Raw genomic sequence first — 12,237 nt, forward strand, 5'->3', positions numbered from 1 at the left:
ACTGGATGACCAGGTTATGCTTTCCCACGGTGCCGCCAGCTACCGCGCTATGATAAGCGGAGATGGCGGCCACGTAAACCTTGAGAGTGGAGGGCGACAGCCTGCTGTCCAACTTCTCTTGAAGGAAAGAGAGCACAACACTAATCTGGCAATTTCGGGGGTCTTCTCTGCGAGAGACGCACCATTCAGTGAATAGACTCCACTTCAGGGCGTAGGCGCGCCTCGTGGAGGGGGCTCTAGCCTGAGTGATGGTATTAACCACCGCAGTCGGTAGGTTACCTAAGTCTTCCTCGCGTCTAGGGACCACACGTGGAGGTTCCAAAGATCGGGGCGAGGGTGCCAGATGGTGCCCTGTCCCTGAGAGAGTAGGTCCTCTCTCAAAGGGATCCGCCAGGGGAGGGCCGTCGCGAGGAGTGAGAGCTCTGATATCCAGGTCCGGTTGGGCCAAAGGGGCGCAACTAGCAGAACCTGTTCCTCGTCCTCCCTGACCTTGCACAGAAACTGCGCGAGCAGGCTCACTGGGGGAAACGCATACTTGCGCATGCCCCGAGGCCAGCTGTGGGCCAGTGCATCCATGCCGAGAGAGCCCTCGGTCAGGGAAAAAAACAACTGGCAGTGAGCGTTCTCGGGGGAAGCAAACAGATCGATCTGGGCCTCCCCGAATCGCGCCCATATCAGCTGAACAGACTCGGGGTGGAGTCTCCATTCTCCAGGGCGTAACAGCTGTCGTGAGAGCGCATCGGCTGCACGATTGAGCGTGCCTGGGACGTGAATGGCGCGCAGCGATTTCAGCCGCGGGTGACTCCAGAGGAGCAGACGGCGGGCGAGCTGAGACATGCGGCGAGAGCGCATACCCCCCATGCGGTTGATATACGCCGCCGCCGCCGTACTGTCCGTCCTGACCAGCACGTGTTGCCGCTCCAGCACCGGTAAAAAGCGGTGGAGAGCGAGGAACACTGCCAACAGCTCTAGGCGATTGATATGCCAATGCAGCTGGGCACCCTTCCAGAGGCCCGCAGCCGCATGCCCGCGACACACGGCCCCCCAACCCGTGTTGGAAGCGTCTGTTGAAACAACAACATGGCTGGACGCCTGTCCTAGAGGCACACCGGCCTGTAGGAACGAGGGGTCGTTCCAAGGGCTGAGGGCGCGGCGACACAGCGCAGTAACCGAGACCCGGTGTGTGCCCGCGTGCCATGCGCGTCTGGGGACCCGATCGTGAAGCCAGTGCTGAAGTGGTCTCATATGGAGCAACCCGAGCGGCGTGACGGCGGCTGCGGATGCCATATGCCCCAGGAGCCTCTGAAAGAACTTCAGTGGGACCACTAGTTTGCTGTCGAGCTCCCTCAGACAGTTCAGCAACAGGCGAGCGCGTTCCTCGGAGAGGTGCGCTACCATGGTGATCGAGTCCAGCTCCATCCCGAGAAAAGAAATCCTCTGCACGGGGGCGAGTTTGCTCTTTTCTCGGTTGACCTGAAGCCCCAGTAGGCGGAGATGCCGAAGCACCTCGTCCCTGTGCATAATCAATTGCTCCCGCGAGTGGGCTAAAATCAGCCAGTCGTCGAGATAATTGAGCATGCGAATGCCCGCGAGCCGAAGGGGCGCTAGGGCACCCTCCGCGAGTTTGGTGAAGACCCGCGGAGACAGAGAGAGCCCGAAGGGGAGGACCTTGTACTGCCACGCTCGACCCTCGAACGCAAACCGCAGAAATTGGCGGTGGCGTGGAAGAATGGAGACATGGAAATACGCGTCCTTCAGGTCTATGGCTGCAAACCAATCCCGAGGACGAACGCATTGGAGAATGCGCCTCTGCGTGAGCATTCTGAACGGCAGCTTGTGCAGACAGCGGTTCAAAACGCGCAGATCTAGGATTGGCCGTGACCCACCGCTCTTTTTGGGTACGATGAAGTATGGGCTGTAAAACCCACTCTCCATCTCGGCTGGAGGAACCGGCTCGATTGCACCCTTCGCCAGGAGGGCAGCAATCTCCTCTCGCAAGACAGGGGCGGACAGGGGGTTGACCCTGGAGAAATACACGCCCGTAAACTTGGGGGGCCGTTTCGCGAACTGAATCGCGTAACCGAGTCTGATTGTGCGTATGAGCCACCGCGAGGGGCTGGCCCGCGCTAACCAGGCAGGCAGAGCCCTCGCTAATGGAGTCATCGCTACAATCGCTGACGTACCAGCGGTGGGGCAGCGCGGAGTGGGTGTGCTGATCCGGTAAGCACGAGGGTCCCGCGGAAAAGCTGGAGGAGAGCGATTCGCTCTGGCTCCGCACCCTGACTCCGGAGAGGGGGCTGGAGGGCTGAGGGAAGGGAGACCGTCCCCCCAGCGCTCGTGAGCCACTGGCGAAGCACGTAGAGTCTGCGAGCCGGAAGGCAGCGCGTCCCGGACTGGCAGAACTCGTGCAGTCACATCCGGGGAAGGGAAAAAGTGCTCTTTTACTGATGTTTTGGTGGCACTGAAAAGTACCGTTGTTATCGGGGCCCCGCCCTCCAGCGGGGAAAGAGCAAGTTTCCTCTTCTCCGGATGGCCTGTCTCAGGGACGCTTCGCGGTCCGTTTACCGGACTTAACGGCGCCCTGGGCAGGAGGGGCTACCTGCTTTCGAGGTGAACGCCGCGCCCGCTTGGCCGGAGGCGCAGGCGGGGGCGGGGCAGCACTCGTTGGCGGGCGCCCTCGGCGAGGAACAGCGGAGGTGGATGGCTCGGCGGGCGGAGCGGGCTTACGGCCACGCCGATAGATGACATTGCCCATCGCATCCGACTGCTCTTTCACCGCCTTGAATTCCTGGGTGAATTCACCGACGGTGTCGCCGAACAGGCCAGCCTGGGATATGGGCGAGTCAAGAAAGCGAACTTTGTCAACGTCGCGCATATCGGCCAGGTTTAGCCAGAGGTGGCGTTCCTGAACCACAAGTGTGGACATCGTCCTCCCCAGCGCACACGCGGCGGACTTAGTAGTCCGAAGAGCATAGTCGGTCGCGGTGCGCAGCTCATGTAATAAGCTTGGGTTGGACCCGCCCTCGTGCAGCTCGGCCAGCGCCTGCGCTTGGTAGCGCTGGTAGGTGGCCATCGCGTGCAAAGCAGAAGCAGCCTGGCCCGCAGCCTTATAAGCTCTGGCTCCGAGGGAGGCAGACAACCTACAGGCTTTGGACGGGAGGCGGGGCAAACCCCGCCACGTAGAGGCGCCGCGCGGACAAAGATTGACCGCGATAGCGCGCTCCACTGACGGGATCGCCTCATACCCCCTGGCAGCTCCGCCGTCAAGGGCGGTGAGGGCGGAGGCACTCGCAGCACGGGAAGAAGGGGACGAGAGGCTTCGAAGGCTTCGCCTTCTGGTCCTCTACGTAGCACCCATCTAGTCGGTCCGGCCGCGGAGCTGGGGGATAAACCATCTCCAACCCCACGGCCGAAGCAGCCCGGGAAAGCACGGCTAACATGTCCGCTTCAGGATCCGATTTGACAGCGCTCACCTGCCCGGAGGGGGCGAGCGGGTCCGGATCTTCGTCGGACAGTGAAAGCCCACCCTCCGATGCCGCGGAGGACATCTGATCTCCGGTGTCAGCGAGTGTGAGAGCTACCATCTGGTTAGACGGATCACTCTCACCACCCGAAGCTTGGATGGAGCGCCGTGAGGAGCGAGAGGTCCGCGAGCCCGTGGGCGGCGGATTAGCTCCCGCTGAAACCCTCAGATCTGCCCGAGCGCCCGCTGCTTTTTTAGAACAGGAGGCAACTGGGGTGGCTCGCTCTCTTGCGAAAGTTAGCCGCGATCTTAGCTGTGCAACGGTCATGGCATCGCAATGACGACATGAACCGCCCGCGAGCACCGCATTAACATGCTGGACCCCCAAACATGCAATGCAGTGATCGTGTCCATCATCCGGAGACAGGAAACCCCCGCATCCAGAAACGCACAGTCGGAGCGCCATCCTGAAAAGGACGTGCTGCACGACTGTGTTGCTCTTTTAGGAAAGTTGCAACTATACGCACCGCTCTGGAGGACCGGACCCAAAGAACCGCAGGCAAGGGAGTAACCCAGCTCGACCGTCTGCCACCGCGAAGACCCACTCTGGACCGGGAGACACACTCGTTCGCTCTGAAGTGCTGATCAGCAAGAGGAACCCTCATCGACTCACTCAGAAAGGATCTGAAGCGAAAAGGATGGCGTCTGCTGGCTTCAGGTGTGCTTATATGCTGAGATGATTGCAGATGTCACACACCTGCGCAAGCTTACGCTGCCAATTAATTTCATTCATTGGCCCGTTCAATACTCTCCAGATAAGCGGCTTCTGATCCGAATCCTCCCATTCATGGCACTGAAGTTCCCCAACCGAAGGGGAACTATATTTACTCACTCTTGTTTGGTTTCAAATCTCTATGACTGTCTACTGTGAAACACAATGATACTTGGGGAAAATTGGAAACTAATACATTTCATTGGATTGGGAGCAGCGAGAGGGGAAGGATTGGCAAAGGACCTAGAGCCTGGAATCAAACTTGGGTCATCGTGAGCACTTCTGTGCTATAGGTTGGCGCACAGTACCACTAGGCTATTGGTCAATATGAGACCAATACATTTTTCCAGAACACTCCAATTATTTTGAAAATAGGCTCATTTTACTACTCCCCTAGAGTTAAACAGTTGAGGTTTACATTTTTTTAATCCATTCAGCTGATCTCTGGGTAGAGCACTTTTAGCTTAGCTTAGCATATATCATTCAATCAGATTAGACCTTCAGCATCTTGTTCAAAAATGACCGAAGAGTTTCGATAATTGTCCTATTTAAAGCTTGACTCTTCCGTAGTTATATCATGTTCTAAGACTAACAGAAAATTAAAAGTTTGTATTTTCTAGGTCAATATGGGTTAAAACTTTACTGTCATTCTGGTGTAATGATCAAGGGATCATTGCCTTATTGTCTTAGCAACTTTTATAAATTCTGTCAGCCACACGATGTAACTACAGAAGAGTCAAGCTTTAAATGCTTTTTTTTCATTTAGAAAGATGCTAATGGTCTAATCTGATTTCATTATTTATGCTAAGCTAGGCTAAAAGTGCTCCTGCAAGATCACGTGAATGGATTCAAAACTCTAGGGGAGTTGCAAAATTTCCAAATAAAATATTAAGTGTTCCCTTAAAATATGCTGTATTTTCCATAGAACAGTAAGTAATATAAGTTTAAAACTTTTGAATGAAAAAAAAATAAATAAAACAAAACAAACATCCCAAACTGTTTTCCTGTAGCGCTGCTGTTGTGTTTTGTATTTGTGCTATTATATCTGATCTCTGTGCAATTTCTCTCTTTGCCTGTGTAGTGAGTATCAGGTGAAAAAGTTACCTCATGGAGTGAGATGCACTAAAGTGAACACTTGTCCTGAGAAGCAGAGTCCAGACAGCGCCTGCTCTATGGAGTATTCCAGCAGTCGCCTGTCCAGCCCCGAACATCCAGGAGAAGGTAGATTCCTCCAAAACTAACAGACTCAAACCATCATTTTATAAAAGCATCATTTGTAATGGATCCATAAGATGAAGATGTGTATATTGATTTATTATTATTATTATTATATATGTAAGCAATATCGCATGAGTAGCAGTGTGATAAGGCTGTATATCGGCACTGGTGGGAGGCATGCGTTGACTCGAGGCCACAGGCCAAGTGCCTTAGTGTGCCCCACCGGTGCCGATATACAGCCTTATTACCCTACTACTTGTGCAATATTGCGTTTATACAACAGTTCAACAGCATAATCATGTATAAAAAAGATCAAACACGGAGAGTCTTAAAAACCCTTTTGTACGAGGAACTACTTTCTTCCGCCACTTATTCACATCTGGAGCTGACTGTCAGAACAGCTAAAACCGTTGCCAGTTCACAAACGTCACTTTAAAGCTAGTATTTGGAGGATGGCGACGCAGTGAGTAGCACGTTCGCCTCACAGCAAGAAGGTCGCTGGTTCGCAGGTTCGAACCTCGGCTCAGTTGGCGTTTCTGTGTGGAGTTTGCATGTTCTCCCTGCGTTCACGTGGGTTTCCTCCGGGTGCTCCGGTTTCCCCCACAGTCCAAAGACATGTGGTACAGGTGAATTGGGTAGGCTAAATTGTCCATAGTGTATGAATGTGTGTGTGAATGAGTGTATGTGAATGTTTCCCAGAGATGGGTTGCGGCTGGAAGGGCATCCGCTGCGTAAAAACTTGCTGGATAAGTTGGCGGTTCATTCCGCTGTGGCGACCCCAGATTAATAAAGGGACTAAGCCGACAAGAAAATGAATGAATGAATATTTGTAGGATTCTTTAGCGTAATGTCTAAAGTGACGACAAAATAGGTCATTTTTGCTCAAATTTTAAGATTATAAGGCTGAACGGCATGAAATGCCATCAGTCTACAGAGATTTCCCAGTATTTCTCTGTTACTATCACGTTATCACATAAATTAACCCTGAAAAAGCCAAAGCAAAGCAAACACGCTTGACAGTGTGTCAAAAAGAGAAGACCTGAAAGAAGGATGTGTATATTTCTATGCAGACTCTGAGCCTACCGAGCCGCTGAGTGTAGACGGAAACTCATCAGAACTGGATATGGAGGATCTGGATGAGGAAGAGGAAGAGGGTTTAAGGAAGAATGATGTTCAGACTCCTGTACCTCAGACCCCAGACCAGGAGGCTTTTCTTAAGAGGCACTTTGCAAACCTGTCAGACCTCAACAACCCTGGTAGGGTGTTCACAATTCACTTTTCCTTATGTATTATAATAAAGACTTCTCATAATCTTTTTTTTTTTCCTTTGGCAGCAAGTCCAACTAGAGTAACTCCAAATATTTCTGACAGCAAGTCTTCAAAGTTCCTCTCTCAGAACTCTCCTAGCAGGTAAAACCGAGTCACTGCCCAACCAAATGACATTTGAGTATATGATTGGGCAAAATAAACTGCCAATGGGGGTAAGAAAAATAAACGTAATTCAAATCCAAAGCAAGATTGTTTTACTTGCCTTCTTGGCAGATTATTTGGCTTGTTTTAAGGAAAAACTCACTTAACTTTGACTCATTATTTCTGAAAACAAGACAATATCTTTTCCTTGTCTAGTAAATTCTTCCTGATTTCACTGATCAGAGAAAATACATGAAATGACCAGGCCCTTGCAGTTGACCATGCTTTCTTTCCTCACCAGAACTGCATTCCCATTCTCCTCAAACAAAAACAGTGACATTAAAACCACCAGTGGAGTTGTACGGCCCCTCGTCTCAGAAGTGCGGCCCCTCATGGAGAATAAGAGTCCATTCAAACAGCAGGAATCCCAGAGCTCTGAGAGGTCATCGTGTCAGCGTTTAATCCAGAAGAAACGCACACCTGTGATGGACTCCCGCAGACTAATCAGCCCCGTTGCTAAAGCTGCCGCAAATCACAACAGTTCTGCAGGCATGAGGAAAGCTCAGTCCATCCACAACATCTCCTCGGAAGGTAAAGCATCCATGAACTTGTAACTAAAGTATCAGTGTTGAAGGTAATGCGAGTTCCCGCAATCACGCTCTGATCTGCACCAAAACAATCGGCCTCAGATTGCCTGAGGTGGTCTCGGCTCGGTTGAAACAAACTCTAGAGCGCTTCGGTTGTAGTGAGAAAGCAACAAACTAACAAACAAACCAAGATATATCACATCATATCTGTCTTATATCCAGTATATGGCTATAAGAAGAGAGTATGATGAGTAGAGATATCAGTTCTACTGGTAAAAGTGTGTTTTATGTCGGATACAAAAGAATACAGTACGTAATATCACTCATTTTTAGTTAACTCGACTTGAAATGAGGCTATGAATGAGATATTCTTACCTTCTGATTTATATTTGGGGACGATGTCTGTGGATGTCACCATTTAAAATTAAAGTGCACCATTTCGCTAGAAACTTTGCTGTGTGAAAGCGAACCGCACAAAGAATAAAAAGCAACATTGTCACAATTTTAATTCCGGTTTCAGAACATAACAATCGATCTATTGACCTTATTCTAAAATGCGGAAATGCGCCTGTTTTCGCGATTGTCTTAGAACTTCCGATTCAGTCGCCTAAGGGAGAAATGACTAGGAATAATAAACGGCAGAAAATGGCCAAACTACTTGCTCAACAAACAAATGTTTGCATGACTACACAGACCAAGTAGCATAATATAATAACAAAATATTAAATTGCAACATCAAGCAGCGTAACAAGCAGTTTTTAACGTCAAAAAATGAATGAAAGTGAATGTGACCGGAAGTCGCAAGACAAAAAGATTCAAATGGCAGCGCCCACTCGACAGCTGAGAATAAGGTGAATAGGTGTGAAGGCACCCTGAGAGATTTTGGACAAAATCCGAGAGCTCTCACTTTGACCCTCTATAGAAAGCATGGTCATGAGATGCAGAAAAGGAAGCAAAAACAGTCAAAACATTTCATCTGACTTCAGTAGTTCAACTGTAATCCTGCAAGGCTCCAAAAAGATATTTATGCAGCAAAAAAAACTGTAAATATGACTATTTGCCAATGTCTTCTCTTCATCGTCAGGTCAGAGTGAGCGTTTATTACAGGCAGTACCCCATATTGAGTCAGTACTGCAACATGCAAGCATGGTATTGCCCATGGTAAATGCACAATTTGATCTGATAAAGGAGACATTGGTGAATAAAAGTCATTTTAAAAACATGTTTGGTGCACAATATTGTTCTTGGAGCTTCATATGATTACAGTTGAAGTCATATGGATTATTTTGACTGTTTTTGGTTACTTTTCTAGACTTGGAACGTCTTCTGATTGTTGATGTCTATGAAAGATCTCTCTGAAAGGAGGGAGCTCTCGGAATTTATCTAAAAATATCTTAGGTTGTAAAGATGAGTGAATCTGTCAGGTGATTGACATGAGAGTATTTAATAATTTGACTTTTTTATTAGATTTGCCCTAATTTCTTTGTTCTGCAAAAATTATGTCCAATTTCGGTAAATCTGTTCAGGGTATCATACGTGCTCGGCTTTTTCCCTGTTACTATTTACAAAGTCAGCAAGAGATTGATATAAAGTAAAAAAAAGTCTAATGTTTTCCAGCATTAAGTTGCTCTGGTGGTTTGTCTCTGTAGTAAAAATGAACTACATGTATTTGCTAAAGCTATAAATAAATGTTCCTCCCTCTTTTGAACAGTTGATTTGGTTCAGACATCCACTCGTCCTTCTAAGGAAGTTCATCCACAGCCCCAAGCCTCTGAAAGACCACGGCGATCCCTTCCCACCGTCCCGCTCATCAGCCCCACGTCTGCCCTGCCGAAGGATATCACCACCACACCTACCAAGTTAAAAGCGCGATCCTACATGAGTCCAACCACTAGCTCCATGGCCAAGATCTCCCGCTCTGCTTCCATGGGCGACAACTTGAATGTTGTAGAAATAGGAGAAGACACAGGATCTTCAGACCGGGGTTCATGTTCGGACTCTTCCAACTCCCGAAGCTCCTCACAGAGCAAGCCCACCACTCCTGTTACCCAGCAGGTCTCCTGGCCTAATACTTCAGCCTCTCCATTTCCAGGCCCCTATACTCCTCATGCAGCCGTCGTACCCACGCTGAGTGCTGGCTCTGGAAACTCTTCCTCTAAAGGTTTCCAGGTCAAACTGACTGGCAGTGCTCGACCCCTGCTCCATATAGACATTCCAAATCCTCTTCCGGATAAACCCTTCTTATCTTCCCTCTCGCCAAGCAGCAAGAGCCCCAAGGTTGCACAAAAGGAGCCCTTGAGTAGAAACCCAACGACGACTCCTTCACTTGCTGGAGCAGTTCAGCTTCCCAGCGGCATCATTCAGCCAGTCGCAGCTGTTCATTTGAGCCCATCTGAAACCCCAGACCAGATTGAACTCAGTATGGTCCTTGTTCCCAGTCAGACTAAGAACTTTACAGATGTTGAACTTCAACCGGATGCAGAGCCAAGTAAAGAGGACACTTCTGAGGCAGAGTGCTCTCCCATAAGCCAGAGCAGTCTTCTTCAGTCTACATCAGGAGCTCAAGACTCAGGTTTGCCAGGACATCAGTCTTCCCTCACTCCATCTTCTGTTTTGCTACGTCTCGGGCTGTCTAAACACTTTTTTACCAAAGGGCTCTGGCCTCTCTCACCCTCCACATCTTCCATCACTTCCTTCATCTCTTCTCCACCCATTAACCATTACCATCTGCAGGGTGAGGCATGCCCTTACTAACAGTTTTACATTTGCCCTTTAAAGCAGTGGTACTCAACAAGTTAAGGGACCAAGTTGGCACGCTTGCTAGAAATGTATGATCCTTAAAGGATCAGCTGTAATGCAGAGTGTGAAGACGCCACACTTAACATATGATGTTTTTCCACTGCATGGTATTGCTTGGGACAGCTCACTTTTGGCAGGTTTTCCAGTGTGTATGGTACCTATTACATGATATTTTGTTCAGTACCACCTCAGCAAAGATTCCATGTGAGCTGTACTGATACTAAAATGTGACATGTAAACTGTGCAGATTACTGATTGGCCAGTGAAAGTTGCCACTACATGTTACACTACACTCATTATAATACGAGAAACCAGTATCACCAGTCACATTTGTGATTGTTAAATGATCACAACTTAAAATGTCCATGTCAGAGTCAGCAGAGAAAGTACACACATTACTTGTGTTAATAGATGAGGAGTAGATTCCTGAAAAAAAAAATTATGAGGAATTGTAAAATGAAAAAGTTTCTCAGAAGTTGCAAAGCTATTGGCTGCTGGTGGCTACTACGGTTTGCGATGATGCCATGGCAGTAAAGGCAGCTTAACTTTACAACATCTCTAAAGTCCACTTATGTTAAAACAGTACTAAATTACAGTGGAAAGTGGAAAAACCTGCTGCAAGTGAGCACTTGGATTGGTAAAATACTCTAAATTCTAAGTATGGGTTACTACACTTCCATCACATCACTCACCCAATTTAATTAGGGTTAGACCTAGGGCCTACTCACACTATGCCATCCGTACCGTGCCCAGGCCCGTTTCCCGGATCGTTTGAGAAGTGTGAGTGCGCTTAATCGGGCTCAAGCTCGGTTCACTTGGCCGGCCCTGGCCCGGTTGGAAGAGGTGGGCCTGAGCGCACTTGGGATTTGGCGCGGTACGTTTGTAGTGTGAGTGAAAAACGCGCCAAAGCCCAAAACTGAAAGCGAGACGTGACTTTCAAGGGACTGTTTCATGTCTATTTATTAATCATTCTTACTGTTCAGTGAACGCAAACTGCCGTAGTTTATTAAAGACGCAAACCCCTCACTGCATGACAGCTGCGCGCCTTCAGCAGACCTCCTCATTCCTGCAGCATGAGGACTTTATGATTATGAGCGCAAAAAGTGGCGGATCTGTTCTGCGAAATGTCTGACTGCGTGTCACCACACCCCTAATGACTGTTTGGCGAAATATTTGACTGCATGTCACTGCATATCAATCAACTGACACGATATAACTAGAGAAATCTCCACTACTCCACTCTGCTGCTGAGTGAGAGCGAGTGAGAGCGCTTCTCACTGAACAGCACAGCAGCGATGATGTAACCATGCCCAGGCCCGACTGTGGTGTGAGTGCGAGCCGTCAGGGGAGACGGGAGGGGGGACAAGCATGCTTTGGCCCGGTTCGAGGCAACTGTACCTAGTGTGAGTACGGCCCTAAATTCAGCTGATCCCTCCAGGAGCAGAATTGGGCACACCACGTATCTCCATTTCTGCTTTTGGAGGACTGCATTTATCTAAAGTAGATGTGGCCAATATCGGTCCTAGAGGGTTAAGCTGCGGTCACCTTGCGCTTTTCCTCCCATAGACTTCCATTCATAGGTATGCGAATGCGTCTGAGCGGAGGGTCACCTCTCTGGACAGAAATTTAAAACATGGAGCAATCGCTTGCGTTTTTTAATGTCTAATAATCTTGTTTTATCCCACCCCTTTTCACCGAGCAGTACGACAGAATATCGCAAACCTTAACTCTGATGTGACCGCAGCTTCACTGTCGTGCAGAGTTTAGTCCCATCCCCAATCAAACACACCTGAAAAATATCAGCTATGTGTTCAGGGTTGCTTGAAATTAAAAGTGTGTTAGAGATGCAGTTCAAATCTAAAGCAGGGGTGCCAAAAGTTAGTTTGCATTGATCAAGGTTGGAGCTGAAGGTACATTTCTAGGAACAGGATTAGGCACCCCTGCTCTAAACAGTGATCCAAGTCCAAAGTCGCCTACTTCTGCTTTAG

The 12,237-nt window shown here is 49.0% G+C and overlaps 1 protein-coding gene across 8 annotated transcripts in view; it reads left to right on the top strand.

Annotated features, from left to right (window-relative positions):
- Positions 1-12,237, top strand: part of mapkbp1 (mitogen-activated protein kinase binding protein 1) — a 111,687-nt gene that overhangs the window by 96,269 nt on the left and 3,181 nt on the right. For 4 of the 8 annotated variants that reach the window (XM_087289780.1, XM_087289781.1, XM_087289782.1 and 1 more), the window contains 5 exons: positions 5,317-5,456; positions 6,524-6,709; positions 6,788-6,863; positions 7,165-7,454; positions 9,162-10,184. In XM_087289780.1, the coding sequence (XP_087145906.1) occupies positions 5,317-5,456; positions 6,524-6,709; positions 6,788-6,863; positions 7,165-7,454; positions 9,162-10,184 (1,715 nt within the window). The remainder of the gene's footprint in view (positions 1-5,316; positions 5,457-6,523; positions 6,710-6,787; positions 6,864-7,164; positions 7,455-9,161; positions 10,185-12,237) is intronic. The other 4 variants (XM_087289784.1, XM_087289785.1, XM_087289786.1 and 1 more) reach the window with 1 other exon arrangement.

Source organism: Danio rerio, chromosome 17 (genome assembly GCF_052040795.2).
Source record: "Danio rerio strain M-AB ecotype USA chromosome 17, GRCz13ab, whole genome shotgun sequence".
Lineage (NCBI taxonomy): Eukaryota > Metazoa > Chordata > Actinopteri > Cypriniformes > Danionidae > Danio > Danio rerio.